General features: G+C 38.1%; 1 protein-coding gene across 1 annotated transcript; it reads right to left on the bottom strand.

Annotated features, from left to right (window-relative positions):
* Nucleotides 1-3,159: 3,159 nt before the first annotated feature.
* Nucleotides 3,160-16,331, bottom strand: TMEM170B (transmembrane protein 170B). The gene is made up of 3 exons (XM_084306621.1): nt 16,199-16,331; nt 9,520-9,690; nt 3,160-5,558 (listed from the first exon to the last, which is right to left on the bottom strand). The coding sequence occupies exons 1-3, from the start codon at nt 16,293-16,295 to the stop codon at nt 5,428-5,430; spliced, it is 399 nt and encodes a 132-aa protein (XP_084162747.1). The 5' UTR covers nt 16,296-16,331; the 3' UTR covers nt 3,160-5,427.
* Nucleotides 16,332-20,339: the final 4,008 nt, after the last annotated feature.

Here is a 20,339-nt window from a genome sequence, read left to right on the forward strand (position 1 = left end):
TTTCAAATTTTTTGTTTGTTTTTGAATTTCAAATTTGAATTTTTCCAGTTGTTGATCTTGGCAGCATACCTTATAGTATGGTATATATGCTAGCAAGATCAGCAATTTTTGACAAATATTGCTGGCACAAACAGCTTACATCCTGTCCTCTGCCTATGACTTCTGGCAACATGAACTTTTAAGTCAGGAGATTTAAAAGCATGATCTAAAAATGACTCAGCTGACTCTGGTGCAGACATCAGAACTTGATAGATCAGCTTTAAAGCATACAGCTAAGCCATGACCAGCAGTAAAGAAAATGGATTTTGATAAATCTGGATTGTCGAGTTGATTTACTTAATCTGAAATGAAGCACTTCTTCATAAGCCGATTATACTTAAAATGTTTATTTCTTCTAGGTAACACAATCACTTATGAGAAAGGAGTTATGAGAACGAGCCAAGATTTACTTCACCTACTTAAGTGCCTCATCATTAGTTTCATCTGCCAGAGCTATGAGTCACACAAATAAAAAGACACTTCACAAAAGTAGTATGCAAGCTGATACGAAAATTTCTATCATGCTGGCTTCATGGAAGCACTGAGAATGTTTCATGTTAGCTGTTATTTTCAGACATATCAGACTCCAACCTCTTGTGAAAGCTAGTGGAACATGCTATTTCTTTTCAACTGCTAACATACTAAGAGACATTAAACACTGAAGGAATGAACATAGACAAAGTGAGCATCTTTTGCATGTTTTGCTTATTTACGACCACCAGCTACAGTAGTTCTTATTGCTCCAAAGATTGTCCCGCCCCCCCCCCCCCCCCAACACCCACCCACACAAAAAAAAACAACACAAAAATAGTAAAAGTTGTTTTATTCGGAAGTTGAATTCAAAAAACTGTTTAAGATAGAAGTTCGGCATGCCCTGAATTGCTCAAAAGTGGATTTCTTACCCAGTCTCTCTCCTGCCAATTCAATTAGCTTCTGTTTTGCACAGGCAACTAGTGATTGGTAGGGTAGAGTGGGCTACTGGCTCAGGTGTTATTTTTATTCCAGTACCCACAGGACTTCCATTCTTTTACTCCTCAAAGCTATTAGTCGCCCAAGACTAAGCAAATACACAACTGTGAACTCTGCATGCTGAATAACAAGTTTATGTGATGAACATCCCAAACCGCTTCCCAGTCCCTCTGACAAGAGGATAGAAATAACAAAGTTTACCTGGAGTCTTACATTATTTCAATGACTTTTTAAAATTTCCATGGACGCAAGTATGAACTGTATGTAAAACTCTCAAACCACCAAATTACTAAAAATAACCTATTTTACTGTTTCTCATGCTTGTGGTACCACAGGCACAAATCAAGAGAGAAGTAAAAATTAACCAAACAATTTCTGTAAAAAAATAAAAATTACTCAAAGCAGTTTACTGGTTTTCACTTGTAATAATGGATGCAGAAGAACATGGGAAAGTGCTTAATCTCTAGGAAATAATTCATTCCTCATAGTTGCATTTATTTCTCTCATATATATGTAGCATTCCATTATAATTTAAAATGAAATTCTCAGTTTTGTTTATATCTCAAAGTGCTTGGTATATGGTTGCAATTTTCATCCTATTGACCAGTCTTTGCATTTTCCCCATAGCTGATATACAAACGATGAAAAGGTATATTTCCAGAAAGAGAAAAGTAACTAAAAATAATCTCACATTCACAATTGTTCTTCTAGAACCTTGTTAAGATTCATACTTCTTTTTGGTCTAAACTGGTTCATCCACACTCAATTACATCTAGGAATACTGCTGAAGAAAATTAATTTATTCCATGGAAACAGACATGTATGATTTTGAATGGACATATACAAAACCATGTGACTCAGACAATGAAAGATGAAAGAAAGGCATTATTAGCATCTGCTTAGTAAACAAAATACATAAAACAGAAAACAATGAGAACCATTCTTACAGGTATTAGAGCTTTAACTCCAGCTTCCTCTCCAATGGTATTACATATCTATCCTTCAACACAATTCAAATAGATATAAACTGTAACCAAAATAAATATCGGCATTCCTTCATCAGTATCATTTCCTTCAGAATAGTAAAAACACTGTACTTCAAAAAGAGAAAGCTACAAGTAACAAAATCAGGAGTCCTGTCTTTGGTCCACACTGATTATTCAAAACTGGTTAAGTTATTGGTTTCTTTAAGAAACTGAACAGCAAACCTCAAATTACACCATTAGTCACAGCACACAGATTACTTTCTTAAACTTGTAACTACCCATAAATAAAAAAATAGCTATTTGGAAGATTTTCTGAAAACAAGATTTTTGGTTATATCAGTAAGTCAGAATTGTGTGGAACATACAAATCTTTAACAATATCAGCTGTTAACAAAGCAACAGAAGCATTTTCACATGAAACAGCATATTCAGTATTCCTGCCTCCTCCAAAGATTTAAGCTGTGTTGATGTATTTGTTCTATACTATAAATTAATTATTAACAATGCACAGAACGTGCTTAGTGATACGATGCAGAAACATGCAGAGATATTTAAAAGATAGCTCTAAAAGATTCTGGGTAGACATCAGCACAATGTTTTATTGTCCAAAGCAAAGCAGAGTACCATCCATGCCATTCACGCACAAGACACTTCTGTAGACTAGTAATGATGAAAAAACCCATAGGTTATCCTAAGCTATTTTCCTTTTCTTGGGCAAGTTATTTCTATTGTTACTTTCTGTAAAGGACAGAATACGTCTCCAAAACATAATTCATACATGTATTTATATAAATAGCATATATACACACGCTGTGCTTTGAATAGAGCACCTTTTACAAGTTTAACAATGCTTTTCCTAAGGATGTGGAATGAAGCCTCCAAGTTTCAGAGATGTAAGGCCACTTGCATTTGTTTTCTCTACTGGAATTATTATCTATTAAGTTCATGCCATGATCAAGGAACATTTCATAGACAAACTAGTCATCCTTATCTATTCCTCACGAGACACAGTTAAAAACTTTGTCTGTTACACCAGCTAGGCACTACATTAACTGCCTATTTGTTGTTGCTAGACAATGTCATATAAAGCAGAGATAAATAAGCACCTAACCACTTTAAAAGCGATTACTATGAATCTATACAATAAAAATTATTTGGAGGAAGGTTATTCAACATTATTCAACATCTGCAAAGATACCCCGTCAAAGGAGGAAGGTTAGAATGGCAAAAAAAAATCATTGGCACTACAATTAAAATGAAGAATGAAGTTCATCAATAAAATTTTATTAGTTACATAAATTTCTTAAGTCAGCAGTGGTCTGATAAGAGTTTAAGTTAGTGAAATAAAGCAAGCCTTCGAACACTGATAGCATAAAACCCCATATAATAAGAATCAAGATGCTCAATGTAATTTGGAAACTGGGAACAAGATTCAGGGTGAGGTAAAGCCATAAGACATTTTAAATTACTGAATTCAATGCTTTGTGAGAGGGTTGTTATTGATCCAGACAAGTATTTCTAAGTTGTCAAACACAAACACTTTAAAGTCAGTTATTCAATATGCCTCATCCAACAAAGTTGATTCATAATACCTGAAAAAGAACAACAATGAAGTGAGAGCAACTTTTAAAAATCTTCTCCCCTAAAAATGTGTTACAAGGCACATTAGGAGAAATATCATTATTATTCCATTTGAATTAAATACCTGAAACCAGTTCTCATATTGTAAGATAATGGGGAGAAGTTTAAAATGCATTTTGACAGATGCAATAACTTACTTGCCTATTAAAGTGCTATGATTGTTATTCCAAAAAGTATCAGCAGAAAGTAAAAGCAAAATAATAAAACCGTGAAAAGTGAGTTTTGAAATCAAAGTAAGGAAAATATAGGTATTCCTATAATACAGCATTTTAAAGTGATTCAAAGCTAGAAGTGTAACACTGAGAAGATTTATAAACCTGCATTTTACATTGTTCCCTTCATAGCCTGTAGCTTTGTATACTTTCAAAAAAAATGAAAATACTTTGAAAAAAATATTAGCATCCTTAGCACTTTAAAAAGAAAGAACAGTTTATGTGGAAGAAAAATAACAGCAAGCAGGTTAATTCATTATACTGTTTTGTAGCGCTAAGTGATAAAGCTGGATTGTAAGTTGTATTTTAACCCTATTTTAGCTGTACAGCAGTGCCAGTGACTTCAACAGCTCTGAAAGTCTTTTTGACATTTTAACAGCAAAAACTTTGGGCAATTTATTTTTGTCAGTATTAATAGTCAACTGCTGAAAAGCATTCAGTTAATGAAATATGTAAAAGATGTCTTATTCCTCATACAGAACTTTGTGCCCTTTAAGTTTTGCTCTTTGTAAATAACATTAAAATTTCTATTCACTCCAAACATTCACACTTAAGACATCTCACGTGTACAACACTACTGTTCCCTTTAAACTAGAAATGCACAAACTCTATAGAAAGCTATGTATTTGAAAGTTCCAGGTATATCTTAACCTTTCCAAGGATACAAAGTGTTCAGAAACAAGGTAGTAAATACACTAGTGCTGCCCCACTTCCAAACTTCCAAAGTAAGATAACTGTTTTATTAAGCAACCTTAATATTTTTGTTCAATAGAAGACCTGTTTGTTTGTTTTAAAAACCCTTTCCATTTTCATCATAGGTATACTTTCAAAGTCTGTATTACATTTGTCTGTTCCTTAAGAAGTATGTGTAGGGTTAATAGTCCTATCAGTACTTAAAGGGAGCTTACTTGCAGTAAGTAGCTTTTCTAAGGTTTTCAGAAGGGCCAGTAACCATCGGATTTACATCAGGATTAGTAAAATCGTAGTTCTTAAATCCCATCAACATTTGTCTACCAGTTAAGTTGGACCTAACTGTTGTTTTTAATGCTGAATAAGAACGTTCAGCATTCAAAGAGATTATGTTAGTACAAAGGTCAGTTATCTTACTACTCCCCCTGAAGTCAAACGCAGTGTATATCCACAGCGTTCTTCTGTATCTACAATTTCAATAAAGCTTACCCAACCAACAGTTAAGAACTAAACTCCAAGTTTGGCACATACAGCAATTTTCAGGAGTGTCCCTTTGTTTTTATTAAAACACTGATAAGAACAATGATCCTATCACCAAGCATTAGCCTGACTGGCAGCTACTCAAGGTGCTTTATCTCAACTTTGCACACAGGGATCGCACCTTGCCTATGACTGAGGCACATAAGGCACAGTGCAGAAGTACAAGAGTTCAGACACTAGAGGACAGTCTGTTCATTCGACTGAACCTCCAGATTTGTAGTGCACGTTCAACATCGCTTCCTTTCTCTTCCACTAGCATTCGAGTTCATAAGCTGCTGAATCCACTTCAGGAAGCTTCTCTTCAGATCAGAGATTTCTTTAGGCTAGTTGAAATTCTTTTTACATAAGCCTCAGAGCGTTGCAAGAATCCTTGAAAATGAGATAATTAGTGTCAGTACTGTCTGTCCAACACCAAAGACAAGAGCTTCTAAGGGAGCCATATTCTTTCCTGCTACTCTGTAAATTCCAGCTACTGCAGCACCTAAGAATCACAGGAAAAACAACCATCAAATTACAGATGTAAACCCAAGGCTGAAATATATGACAATTTACTGTGTTTATGCATCAGCTATTTCTAGAATATTACCAAACACTGTATTACTTCATGGCATTACGCAATTATTTAGCCTTGCTTGACTTTTTCTAGTTTTATGAAAAGCCTTCAGGGATGATTTTCCTAATTGAATCAGATTAACTTTCACAACACAAGCTTGATTTGAAAAAAAGTGAATCTTGCCATTTCCCTTTAGGTGTTTTCAAATTTAATATTTTTTTCTTCAGATTTGCCTTCTGCTAATTTGAAAAATTAGCAAAAAAAAAATCATGTTTGGTTTAATTGTGCTTGCATAAGCAGGGAGAAGACAACAGTAAGATTGCTGGAGTCTACAAAACAACTAAAAATTTCCATCAGCTTCATTTAATATTTCAGTTAAATAACAAGTCAAACTGAGTCAGTTTAAGTTTTATTTAAACTATTAATCCGATAATAATTGTTCAGAAAATCAAGCAAAACATGAAAAATGATCAAGTCTTATATTGTCATCCACGAATGTGCATAGGAAGAAATCTCTACAGGTAATTAGATTGAGTTATACCAAATTAAGACATTTTTCTTGTAGATGTGCGCAGATTCCCATTGGTATAACATTGCATGATCAAGATAAACCAGCAACAAAATACTGCATTGTAAACAAAGCCAGTTGCTCCTCCCTCCCACTGTCTTTTACATGCTGAATTTATCATATGCATATAAAGAGCAAAAGTCACACAGCAAGCAAATAGTTGTGCTGACTTGAAACAAATGCCTGAGAAAGGTACTCTTTGCTACCAGTCAAAAATACCAGGCTAGTGATGAAGAACATTTTCTTCTCAAATGATGTCTGAGCATAAAGACACCAAAATGTTCATCCAAAAAAAAAAAAAAAGTCTTGTATACAGCTGTCTGTGGATAAAAATTTTACATAATCCATACCTCAGAAGTTCACTTAGAATAAAGCTTTTTAAAAAAAAAAAAAGCAACTTTACAACAAATACTAGTTCCAAAAACCAACCAAACAAAAAAAAAAAAAAACAACCTTTTTTTAAAAAAAAAAAAGGCTTTTTTTTTTTTAAAAAAGGTTGTTTTTTTTTTTTTTTTTGTTTGGTTGGTTTTTGGAACTAGTATTTGTTGTAAAGTTGCTTGTTTCCCTTACCTAAGGGATCACTGAATTTGCCGTCCTTTGAGGTTTTGGTCTTCAGGAAAAAAAAAACAAAAAACAAAAAACACTTAATTCTGAAATCATTATAGAACTTTTTGTACAAAATGTCTGAGAAGCCAATTAACTACAATTAAATGCTTCTGGAAAACAGAAAGATGCTTTTGCAAGCTCTAAGAAAACTGAAAAGCCACCACAATTTTTGAAATAAATACCAAGAGTTAAAAATATGGAATTTCCTTGGTTTTGCTCAGTCATTAATATGAATAGTCTGTTGAAGTGATCAAAATCCATCTTAAAAAAAAAAACAAACCAAAACAAAACAGAAACACTTCTCAAACATTGTAGGAAAAGAATTCACCAATAAGTGTTTCTTTACCAAAAAAACACCTTAAAGTGTATTTTGTCAGAAATTTCACCACAAGGCTAGCCTTACGTTATTTCACTCAGCCACCTTGCATAAGCTTTTCCATTTGTTCCTCTAAGATTGACTGTCAAAAACTGAAAGAGATCCTTGAGCCTGAGCCCAGTACCGACATTAAAATTATTCAGGTGATTGAACTCTCAAACTGAATTCAAATGGCTACGATTTATTAACTAGTAGCATCAAATTATGGTATCCCAATAGACTTGTTTTGCTTAAGAAAACATTGAGATATTTTGAAAAACATCAATAATGAAAACATTAAAAGTGTTATAGCTTGATAATTATGTATTTATATTTGTTGAATAACTGTGTGTAATAAAACCTGCAATGCATAACCCAGCACAATTGGTACAGAGCCAGAGTATACTACAAGAAGTTGCTATTGAGGAAAAATGAGAATATCACCAAAAGAGCGAGGGAGGAGGAAGAACAGACCCTTTGGGATAAGAGGCAGCTGAAATCGTTACCTCAAACTGCCTAACATATCTATTCCTGAGGTTATTTTTGACATTACTCACCACTATTCGCTCAGTTTGTTGTCTTTTCTCAAAAACCCATGAAGTTTGAAAGCTCTATCGTGAGCAAAATTGAACTTGCATCATTTAACAGCCCATATTGCATTCAACACAAATGATGCAGAGAACTGGAAATACAAATGGAAATCAGATATTTGAATTTCTTAAGTACTGGATTTGGCCTATCCAGAAGGCTAAATCCTTAAATTCCAGCTTGCAGCATAATAGCTATTGAAAATACGGTAACACAATATTAAAGAGTAAGTGGCCTTCAGAAGCTCCTCACAGAATTTCTTTTAGGATGAAAGAACCCAGTGCTGTCCAGAAACAAAAATACCTCAATGTTTTTATTTAACCCAGTTACAATGTTCTGTGCAAAACCATTGGGAAAAGTGTAATAAACTTTCACAGTGTTATCTTGTAGAAATTCCTAGGTGAAATGCATTATTTACACATAAACAGGGCTGTTTATTTGTTAAATGTTTTGACATGTAAAACTGTGTTTCTCCTCTTACACATAGAGGAAAGACAAAGTAATTTCATTTCACAAACACTGATCCTTCCCCACCGCAGAATACTATTGAAAAAGTCTTGGCTTGGATATCCAGCAATGCATTTCCTATCTTTTATTCTTCAGAAACAGTCATGCACAGTTGACCTCCTAACAGGGCCACTGCCGTTTTATACATAGGACAATTCAATGTCAGCATAACTCACAACAAAAGGTTCTCAACGGGTTCTATATATGCCTTACCTTAGAAGAAAAAAAAAAAAAAAAGTAGAACTATACTGAACTGTTGTTAAACACTGGAAATTTTAGGCTGGGAAATATACAGCAATTAAAACCACTTTGAGGAAAGCCTTAAGGAAATATTTTTTCAGAAATTTTATTTAATCTTGAAAGCTAATGAGCAAGAATGACTTTCAGTATAAGAAACTTTAAAAAATAATCTCCTACGAAACACCCATGAGTGAAGCTCAAGTGTTACCGCTACTCTGATAATCTGTACAAATCAAAGACAGAATGAAAGGCAACACTGCTCACCTACAGTTTAAGGCGATATGACAGTCTCTAAATTTACAGTTCCATACCCTCAAAGGCTTAACCCTCAAAAGCATCACCCATCCCTACATCAAATAAATTGGAAATTACACCATTATAACCACGCAAGACTGGGAAGGTTTTTCAAATCCATAAGTCAGATTGTTTGGTCTGTTCTCTGAGCAGCATGCATAGTTCAGATTGTTATCCAGTCACTAAAAAACAAAAGTTTCTTTGCTGCAAGACAGTACTTATATGGCACCTTTCCTTCCTTTAAGGGAGCAACATACTATCCAAATGCAATTTAATAACCTCCAGCAGGCTCAAGGAAATGAGCAAGAAGTCAGTTCTGCAATCAATGGGATCAGAGCTTCATTTCCAAAAAAATGGCTGTCTTTAAGGATATTAACAGGTGATCTTGATCAAAAACTTTTGGCAAAAGGTCTGCACAAGTACGATGAGACAGGACTGCACTTTCAGGTCTCAAAAAAGTATTACCTGTCAAGCATACACATTTGAACAGCTTGTTACCCAAAGTTTACAAGATGAGAAGACTAGGACAATCGTCCACTGACAATTCTGGAATCGTTTTTATCTTTACCACAACAGGAAGAGAAACTCAGCTGTCATTTTCATTAGAATTGCTACTTGACTAAAGCAAAATCCTTAATAAACAATCACCAAACCACTAAGACAAGGTTTATTTGTTTTAATATTGATTTAAATTTAGAGCAAATAAGTAAAAACACAAAAGACAGACTTACTGGTTATCATTGCTCCTGTTATAGAACCCAGAAATCCAATGCTGACCACAATGACAGAGATTAGTCTCCCCTGCCTATGCCTCTGCAGCATCACAAACATTAACACTCCCACAGCACCATGGACAAAGAGAGAGGAGAAGAGAGCCCAGAGGAAAACCCAGTACCACATCTCTGAAAGAAAGCAGTCAAAAGATTAATATTTTTCAGGCAATAAATTTAAGAGATTTAGAAACATTGCATATAATCAATAGTAAAAGAAAAGCAATACCCATTTCAGTCTTAAAAGGAGTAAATGTGAAAACATTGGCATATGCTCAAGACACTATCCCCTTTTAGCAGTCTATCAAAGAAGTAACTATTATGATCAAAAAATTGTAAAAAGAAATCTAGTACAGTTTTTGTGATAACACATCTGATTAAAGACCACCATATTTTCTTCAAAGGTTTCTTTAAAAAAAACAAACAATATTTGTAACTTCTTACTAGGATTTTGCAAATACAGCTGCAGAACAAAAAATTATTGGAAACCAAGTGAACCAGAAAAAAGTCAAGAACTCTCTTTTATAATAAGAGACCACATCAAGCTAACATAAAAGGCAAAAAATGAGATTAAAGACTTCAGCATATCTACCCAGGAGCTGTAAATGTTCTATTGAATTAGCTTCAAAAGGGAAAAAAAAAAAAAAAAAAAGAGAAAGAAATAAAAAATGTTAAAATGTAGAATAAAGCAGCTTGGATGTATTACTAATTGCTTAGCACACACTTTTATAGATACAGGTAGTCACTTTTATTTAAGTCACTGAGCAAGGACAGGAGATCTCGAGAACATGCAGAGTACAAACATTTCTAAGAATGCCAGACATGATCATTAGTTTCAAATAAAAGAGCAGAAAGCATCAACAAAGCTACATAAAAATCAAAGAAACTTCGTTACTTGGTGATAATCTTCTAAAAGCATTTACTATAATTCAAAAAGGGTAAGAAAAACTAAGAAAGGAAAAAAGTGAAACCCTAAATACATGTATATCCACCTTTTTTTTTATTTATTTATTTAAAAAAAAAAAAAAAGGTCAACTACAGTGATGATCTTGTATGTTTCTATCACCACAGAATTTAGCAAACTGGGAGACATTTTCCCAGCTGTCACAACCCAAACTTAATTAGTTTTTCCCACAGTGCACCCTAAAAAAAAAGGCACAGTTTCCATACAACAGGACAATGTTTATCAGGTGAGCCTGTATTACTGTAGCTTGACACACAGTCATTCAAGTAGAAATATGACCCAATTAGCTAACTTTAAAAAAAAAAAAAATACACAAATAAAGCAAATTAAGCAAAGCATACTCAGAAGTATGCATCAAAGGATGCTCAGAAAGAATCATTGCCACACAGTAACTGCAGTCCTTTGAGTCCAAGTCTGTAGAGCATACATAACCACAATACACACACACACAAAAAAAAAAAAAAAGAGTTCAAAATTTTTCATTTAGCAGTACGTGGAGTGTAGTCTCAATCCTTCCCCTTTCATGCAGGCATAAAAGGCAAATTCATGTCGTAGGACTTACAACTCCTATAAATCAGGAGAATCGAAAGACCCACTTAGGAGGGCAAAAAGGAAGGTGAATGGTAAATATACATACAGTTAATACTAACTACTGTAGTTCAAGACACAACCTCTCTGAGTGTTTGGAAACACACACATATTGGGGGTAGCTCTAAGCAAGTCCATGGAAGTTCTCCATCCACATTATACAGATTTACAAAATACAGTAAAAGAGAGGCCTGTACAGGACAGTACGTTGACAAGATTTGTCCCAAGCTTTCATCTTTCTCAACTAAGGCAGATATAAGAGATGAAACACCTACCTAAGGAAAGCGCAATCTTGCAATATTATGAAGGTCAAGATAACCTGATACCACAGTGATGGACTCATAGTAGGTATTTCAAATTTATGGACGAAGAAAATGCTCAGTTCTTATGCAGCATTACATGACAATTGCATACTGTAAGATTCCCAAACACTCCACAGCTATGACAGCGGTCTATTGATCAAGGTTATCCCCTGCAGTTTCCACAGGTTCTGGGAGGCACCACAATGCCTTTTAGGAAATCAGTGGTTGTGGTCATTGTTGACCCTTGCCAGGTGGAAAAAGAAATTAATTTGCAGTCATAGGAAGACTTCTTATGATGACTGAAATCATAGAAGAAAAGGCAATATTATGAAACGACTAACTCCAAATGGAAGAGCCCAAACATATTCACAACCCCTCTACACGAAAAATAACTGCATAATAATCAACTATCTTTGTCTTATTTAGATTCCAAATATGGCTCAAGGAAAATTAGCATCATGCTGCACTTTGCATTTAGGGCAGAAGACAGCAGAACAGAACCAGCCCCAAATGTTAGCTAAAATTGAGTTCTTTCACACACACTTTCCCCTCCTGCTCCTTAAAGTGACATGCATACTGAGTACATTCAAAAGGCAATTAGAGAACATCCAGAAATATTTCTTGTTCTACATGAATGCAGCTGTAGTGTTTAAAGAACCCAGCTACAAACCATGACTTCATAAAGCCTTAAGTTTTCAGCTCAATAGTATCACAAAGTCAGCAATGCAAGAAATGCAGGTAGCATTACATGCAACTGCAATAACCCAGTACCTTCTCATAATATATCATTCACACCTTCTGTTTTTGCCAGACTGACTGTAGATGCTAAAATCTGCAGGTGTTTACTTCAGAGCAGTTGGAGGGGAGGTGGGTGGAGGGACGAACCCCTCATATCTTCATGCTGGTAGGAACCAAACATTTGTTTAGATGTGAAAAGGGCTAGGATATAGGCCTGTGAGGCTCCTAGATGCAAAAGTCAGGCAGCAGGATGAGGGACACAGCAAGCAGTTGTGAACTGGTTAACATCCTGCAAGTAGGCAAATTACTTACAGAACACCAATTTGGAGTTTGTATTTGTGTACCTCCAAGCACACGTTGCAGATTATCCACTCTCCACCAACTTGCGTGCAAATTGGTTAAGTAGCTGATTAGCAAGTTACTAGAAAGAGTTATGAGCAGAGAGACTAAATGGTTTTTCCCCCTATATGCATTCTAGCTAGAGCAACTCGAGTCTTTTTTATCCCAACAGGTTGAAAATGGAACTTAATCCACTTTTTTTTTTCCCCCCGTGTAAGAGTTTGAGGTTCTCTGAAATCCATTATCATCCAACTCCATGATTATGATGAAAGATGGCCCTTGGAAAAATACTGTGCTAGAGCTACACTGAAGGAAGCAAAGAATGGGTTGGCGATAACACAGAGATGCCATGAGGGAATGAAGAAAGAGAATGTGAACTTCTGAACCCAAAGGGTCAAGGCTTTGCTTGACCAGAAAATAACCCAGTAGCTGAAAGATTTTTAATATCTATTATCAATTAATATCTATTATTAATTATTATTAAATGAGGCAGAAATGAGACTGTGGTGTTTAAAGAGCATGCTGATACAACAGACATTTATGTCCTATATATGAGATTCATACTCTAAGAGGTATAAACATACCCGATCAATTGCTACTACCTTGACAAACAAAGCATGCTGTTAAAAAAGTTCATTATTTGTGTAACTACACTAAGTAACTTGCTCTTCTGATGATGAACTACACAATTGGAATACTTTGCTGGTATGATAATAATGATTTAGCTTTAGCTAGCAGAAAGCTCCAAACACAAACCTAGTCTCAGTTATTTAGTTACATCCTCACAGAGCTACCTGAAAGAACCCTGAACAAAATGACAAAATGAAATTACAAAAAAAAAAAAAAAGCGCACTGGAAGAGATCCAGTACTTAGTGACTTACAAGCCACAACATCCAATGCATAGCACAGATCACCCTGGCTTTAAGCGGGTGGAATTTCCCTCCCACTGCCCAGAAGAGCTGCAGGGCTCAAGCACTTGAAATTCATGCTCTGTCTCTCCAGATTTAGGGTACTGCTCTGTTAATTTAGGTATTTATAGCTGTCATATATAAATTATACATATAATACCCAAATCATATTATGCTTATCTATTATACGCATAGTTTGAACATATCACTGAAGGCATATACAACCTCAAAGATTAGACTTTTGTGATTAGAAAAAAGTCTTAAAGGATGCTGAAGTTTAAAATAACATCTGTATTGACTTGGCAAATTTGAAGTTGCATTCCATTAACAGCTTTATCTTGGGCAAATAAAAAATGGAAATTCAAAGTATGTAAATGCTAACACTTTTGAATGTTATCTATATACATGAACATGTCCCCCTGCCACTCAGCTTCAGTAAACATGGAGTGAGTACATAATTAGTCCTTCATCTTCAAGATTTTTCTCTCCCTCTAGTCTTTAGTTTATCTTGCCAGATGAACAGCAATTGCCTGTGACATTTCACAAACCACGACTGATTGCTCCAAAACCCAAGTACCTGCCTTGAGATTCTGATCTATGTACCTGAGCGATGTACTCAGTAACTACCTACCACTTTCTACAGAATTAAGTCTTTGTGCAGAATTTAAGTATCTGCGCCCTGAACACAGAGATACAAATTTCAGCCAACAAGATAGCACATGCTGGAGTTTGAATTAAGAAACTACAAAACATTATATTCTGGCAGATGTATGAACTCAACACAATCACATTAAGAAATGCCTGTTAATTATACATGCAAACTTAACTCAGCTGTTTATATATAATGGTATCTTCTTCATCACTAGGTCCTTTCTTTAGTTATTGTATTAACTGGTACACTAGAAGTTATCAGGTCTATACAGTCAAATTGTTGTTTGTAGATGCTAACATTTTTGCTGTATTAACTGGAAGAGAAAAACTTGCTGAAGAGCATTTCAATCATTAGAGACTAGACCCCCTGAAGTTGCAGGACAGAGGACAACAACGTAGTCCAGAAAATCAGGGGACAAATAATTGCAGGATGAAGCTTAGGAAAAAAATAGAAGAAGGCATCAGTCTTTGGAACACGCAATTAATGAGACATAAACAAAACATCTACTTTGCTTACAGGAAGGACAGAGATATTGCTAAGTTCCCTAAACTTGAGGTAGCATATAACATATTTACTACAACTGACACTCACTCGGGGACATTTTTCAGTTCAGAATCAGCCATTAACCAACTCATTCCAGTAAAGCCTGATCTACCACTTAGTGCATAACTGGTGCACGTGAAGGGACCACTTGGATTTGTTGGAGGAGCTAAAAAAGGGTGAGGTAGGTGACCCCTCTCCTCTCCAATAGGTTGCAGAGCCTTACCCCCCACTGTTTACAGGAACATGCCCAAGTGAAGACAGGAAGCTATGGAGCAAAAATCAGTGGGCCTGGGTTCAGCTACAGCAAACAGCGCTTGCTATCATGGAGCGTGATAGGCACATGGCAGGAATTCAGTTGTCCACAGTCTCCTGTAGTACTTTGTACTATATTATCCTACATGAAAGGCTGGATTTCCCTTTTTGTATTGAACATGAACCAGACTTATGGTATAAGAAAATACTGGTTCAACTTCTCATTAAAACACCAAAAAACAACAACAAAAACAACCACACACATAAAATAAAACACTGAGGTTTCAAAAACTTCCTGTTTTAGGCTGGAGCTCATATTTTATTTCAAAATACTGAACAGAGTTAATACATTTTTTTTTAATAAAGAACATAACTTTGCTGATAAAATTGTATAACTTCTTTAACAGGACAACTGATATTTCTTAGAAAGAATGCAAAAATAACTATTCAGGAAATGAGCTATATGTGGGGACACACTAATACCTCTAAGATTTATTAATCACCAGACACAGAGACACAAAATATATGCACTTCAAAAAGTTTATTGGTCAAATTAATAAAGTATAACCTATTAAAAGTTACTTTTAACTGGAAGTTAACAAGAAAGATTATAAAGCCTAAGACAATTGTTTGCAACATCTTCAGACCTCAACTCTACCTCTGCGCTACGCATTTTTATATGTATCTTTCACACAGATGGAATGGGAAAAGATGACATACTTTTTCATAATATTTTAAACATACACCCTTTACTCAAGATTCTTCCAGGGAATTTACTCAGCAACACCCCTACTATCAACACAAAGCCCCTTCTAGTCCAGAGGTAGAAACTCACCATTCCCTTTATGCCTGGACAGGACAAGTAGCACACAGACACGCTTCCCTACTCTATACCTTCTAAGATAGGTTATGAAGGACTGCTCTGGAACTTTTTTTCCTGCCAAAGTTCCCCTCTCCTAGAAGGGTGTAATGACCTTTCTTGAGACCCCCTTCCACAGCTTGGCTTCACCTTTCCAGAGCAGAACCCCTGAAGCTTACAATTAGGTTTACGTGCCAACCCCGTTAACCTGTCACCCCGTTACCTCCCTCACTGCGCAGGGTGAAAAAAATAACAAAATAGTAGAAGTCTCTGCTTCTGGCATTCATTTTTAATTTAAATAGCTTTCCCTCAGACACCACCCATAAAAAATAAACCCGCTGGCAGAGCCACAGGAGCCCTCGTGGCCACCTCGCTCCAAGCATCCCCTGGCACCAGCAGTCCCCACCAGGAGCACCCCAATTCCAGTCCCAGTCCCAGTCCTAACCGGGACCCAACCGCCCCAACGCCGACCGCCCCAACGCGCCCCCGGTTACCGGTGAGGCTGCGCAGGACGGTGCCATGCGCCCAGAGGCTCAGCACCTGCTGCACCGACAGGTTGATCGCGGACAGGTCCCCCGCCTCCACCTTCATGCTGCCGGCCCGGGGGGGCCGCCCAACGGCCGTGCTTGTCCGCGTGTCCCCCCGGCCCCTCACCGGCAGGGCAGGGTCCCCCTCACCTCCCCAGCGCCAACGGCCGCCGCCGCCGCCCCGGCCGCCGCCCCGGCCACCGCCATCACCTGCGGGGGGCGGGACGAGGCGACGAGGCCCCGCCCACGCGCGGCCCCGCCCACTCGGCCGTGACCGTCGGGCTGCGCGCCGCCTGATTGGTCCTCGCCGCGAGGGGCGGGCGTGCGGCAGCAGCCGTTAGAGCGGTTGGGGCCGTTGTCCCGGCGCCGCTGGGGCGCTGGCTCCCCACAGCGTGCCGTGGGGGTGCTCGGCGGCGGCGCGCGGAGGTGTCGCCCGGGCACGGGGCAGGGCAAGCCCTCAAAAGTTAAAAAAGATGACAAACCTTGAGTCAGTCCTAATCCTGTAACTACGCTTAAGCCCCTAGTTCCTTTCCTTACATAATAAAAGAAATACAACCATTAAGTTGAATGCTGCCTCTTTGGAAGTGCAGGATGTGTGGTGATTACTGATTTAATAGCATTTTTTTCCCACTCTTAAATACGATGTCCTAAGCTACATTTACAGTACATTTCCTATCTAATAAATAGCGCTTGCTACAGTACTTCATAAACATCATTTTCTGTCAGCACTCTTTGATGTATGGGGTTGGGGCGGTAAAGTAATTTGCAGTTTATAGATAAAGCCATGACAGATAAATGAGTTAATATCCTGCTTGATGCCAATTACCTGATTTTTCAGATATACTATTGTGTGGTGTTTAGTTCAGAGGACTTTTGTTTGCAGCCGACAGTGCTTGGCATTTCTGCAAATAGGTATCAAGCCAGGCAATGAAAACACACAATGAATGACTCCTTAGAGGGCTCCGGGTTTGGCTGATTGAGCACAGCATCACTGCAGCAGAGAAAGAACCCGACTGCCAGGACAGATCTGTTCCAGGATGGAGGGAATGTCCTCCCTCCCTCTCCCTGCAATCTCACCAGCAGCAACCTGCTGCTGTGTGATTCAGGCAGGGTGCCCACAGATATCAGCCTACTTCACTGCACACAGAGGCGCAGTGGGAAAATAGTGTATCTTCTATGTTTAAAGGTAAAACATACAAAGGAGTGTCCAGAAAAAAAGTTATGCCGGTTTATTCTTTTTAACTTCTGCATGCTCAACTTTGAGAAAGCAAAGACTTCTCAACATGCTTAAGAAAACCCAACCCTAAATCTATTTGTATTTTAGACCACTGTCTCAACACCAAGTGTGCTCCACTTCATGATGAAGGTACAGAGAGAGGTTGCACAGATCATTCTTTTCTGGAGACACGAACAGTGGAAACCTCTTGGGCTTAACGGTAGTGCCAGTTGCTACTTTTCAACTCATGTAGCACCCTTTGTCCTGTGCTTGCTTTCCATAGGTTTTTCTCTAGTGCTTCTCCAGGTAACTCAGCAAATCCCTCTCTCAGTGATTTTGTTTGTTACCTCTGTTCGGCTTCAAAAATGTTCTCCCTGGATTCTCTCTGTTCTGTCCTGCTCTTTGTCTTTCATTACCCACTGAGCACGTGATCTGGATACAAATTTGTAATGCACTTTTTGTCATCTGAAAATTGGGCTGACTGAATCATTGAGGAAAAGACCATCAAAACTACTGACACAAGTAAAAGAAGGGTGGAACATGACATTTAATGTTAGCACAACATGGGGAGGACCGTGCAGGAGGAATGAAATGCCTTGAATGCAACAGCAGAAACCATCAAGATTCCCTTTGTAGGAGCCATAACTTTACACAAGCAGGGACTTGTGGCCAGCATTTTGTCCTCAAAAGGCACCTTCACCTGGGAGACATTGCCAAGGATGACTTGAGAGTATTAGTTTCCTGTGCTGCCGTAGGGGTTATCATAAGCTCTGCAGATGTAAATAAAGCAGGAAAAAAAAAAAAGAAAAAAAAAAAAAAAAGAGAGAGAGAGCGAGAGAGAGAGATAGGAACATGATCTTAGTGTTTAATCAGGTAAGGTATTTCCTTTAAGTCTTAAAGACTTAAGAAAAAAGAGAAATAGCCCTTCTGCAAGGGCCTGGTGAGCCCTCCTCTGAGATGCTTCATGGTACTGTGGCACCTCATATTGAAGGGAAGGAGTCAGTCAGGGTAGGCCCAGAAGACAACATTGAAAAAGATCAGAGGAGGTTGTTGTGTGAGAGAGGGCCATGGGCTTAGCTGGGCAGAAGGAAGGCTGCCAAGCTGTGTATCTATCTTGAACCTGTCAACACCCTGCAGGAGTAACCACCAGCAAAGGGAGATGATTTGTAGTGTGAATTTGGGGCAGGGGTGGAACGAGTATAAATGGGCCATTAATACAATTAGGCTAGGAATTAGGAGAAGGTTTATAACTGGAGGGAAGAGTCCTGGCCACAGTTTTCCCTAGGAAAACAACCGTGAGGGAGTAGGGAGGGAAACAACTCCCAGGATATACATTGAAATACTTGTTCATTGAGCTCAGAAGCTGCCTGCTTTCCTGCATCTTGGGAAGACAGGCAACACCTGCAATTTATTAATAAACACTGGAGATATCTGACTCTGTGCACTTGGTGAAGCTTGAGAGAGTTGGGAATGTTTTGCATGCAGCACCAACATTGCTGGCTTGTGATCATTAGGTTTTTGAGGCTCAGGTCTGTCTTTACAAGCGTGAACACACCGAATAAAAAGTCTTCAAGGAACTCCTGAAAACCTACAAATGGACCAATCTTTATTCCAGAAGACCTCACTTTCCTCCCAGCATAACTTTAGTTCCCCATATCCTCCTTCTGTAGCTGGAAGATGTGGACGATTCCTTGAGCTGCATGACTGTGAAGCATGGCAAAAAGCTGATTATAAAGCATGGGTTTGGAAGAAAAAGGTTAGTTTTACAGGTGGAAAAGTAGGGTCAACGTAGTTTCTCTGCCCTTTAAAAGATTAGACTATGTCTACATACAATGTTTAGACAGTTTTTCTGTTATTACTTTCAGAAGCTGAAGAAATAATGATAAAATTGTTTGGATAGCCCTTGGATCAATCACTTTCTATTTGAAAAGGTAATGCTGTTCAAAATGAAACAATTTCTTAGGTCACGTCTCTGTAGGGAAATGAACTACACCAAGCATCCTGTATTGTCATGCTTTGAAACAAATGATTTTTGCATCATGAAATCAGCTTTCTGTAATAGTAAAAAGTCAAAATCCAAGTGACATATTTTGGTTACACCGAAGAAAAAATTTCCCCTGGAGATCTTCTAGCTAGTTAGCCATGCAGATCCACAGGCACTGCAGTTAAAGACTTGTTTGAGACAACCTGCTTTTACAGAACATAAAAGCACAGTTCAGGTATCAAGAAATTTTTTTCCACTTCAAAGGGCTTTTTTTTTTAGCTTATGATTCAAGCTGCTGACAAGACATGACCAAGTGCAGGTAGCAAATGACGTTAACCTCTGACATTAGCAATAGATTTTTGCATGCTTGCCCCCCTTTAAGACCACAGCTTTACACACAACAGTTACTGCTCAGCCAGAAGAGCTGGCAGCCATCGTTAGTTGTGGTTTGAGCACTGGGTCACTCAGGAATAACTTGGCCTTGTAACCCCAGCTCTTCAAAGGCCAAAAGGCAAGCTCAGCCCCTACACCCGATGATGGATGAAGGTGCCTCCATGGTGATGGAGGAGAGGAAGGAAGGTGATATCACGGACTAACCATCACAACCCATCCCAGCAGAAGAACAGCCTCACAAAGTTGATCTAAGCCACCAAAACTCGTTAAGCGCTGCCTTGCAAGGCGCTAGAAGGTGTTGGTGGCAAGGGCAGGAGGTGGCGCCCAGGAGCCTTCTCCCTCACGCCAGTAGATGGAGCCCAGTGTCCCCGAAGAGCTCGGCATGGCTGGCAGGCCACCGAGGGGTGGGTGAGGCTTCTGCCATTGCGGGGAGCTGTCGTGACCCTGTAATGCCACTCTTCGGGTTTTGTAGAGACGCTCAGGTGTTATTTTGCCCCACAACCTGTTGGTAGCTA

The sequence above is a fragment of the Netta rufina genome (assembly GCF_964035555.1).
Source record: "Netta rufina genome assembly, chromosome: 2".
Lineage (NCBI taxonomy): Eukaryota > Metazoa > Chordata > Aves > Anseriformes > Anatidae > Netta > Netta rufina.

Excerpts from the sequence above, each read along its gene's own strand:
- TMEM170B (XM_084306621.1), bottom strand. The coding sequence starts at position 16,295 with ATGAAGGTGGAGGCGGGGGACCTGTCCGCGATCAACCTGTCGGTGCAG. Across the intron at positions 9,691-16,198 it reads CGTCCTGCGCAGCCTCACCG|AGATGTGGTACTGGGTTTTC; the intron begins GTAACCGGGGGC and ends GCTTTCTTTCAG. Across the intron at positions 5,559-9,519 it reads AACAGGAGCAATGATAACCA|GTGCTGCAGTAGCTGGAATT; the intron begins GTAAGTCTGTCT and ends TGTGATTCTTAG.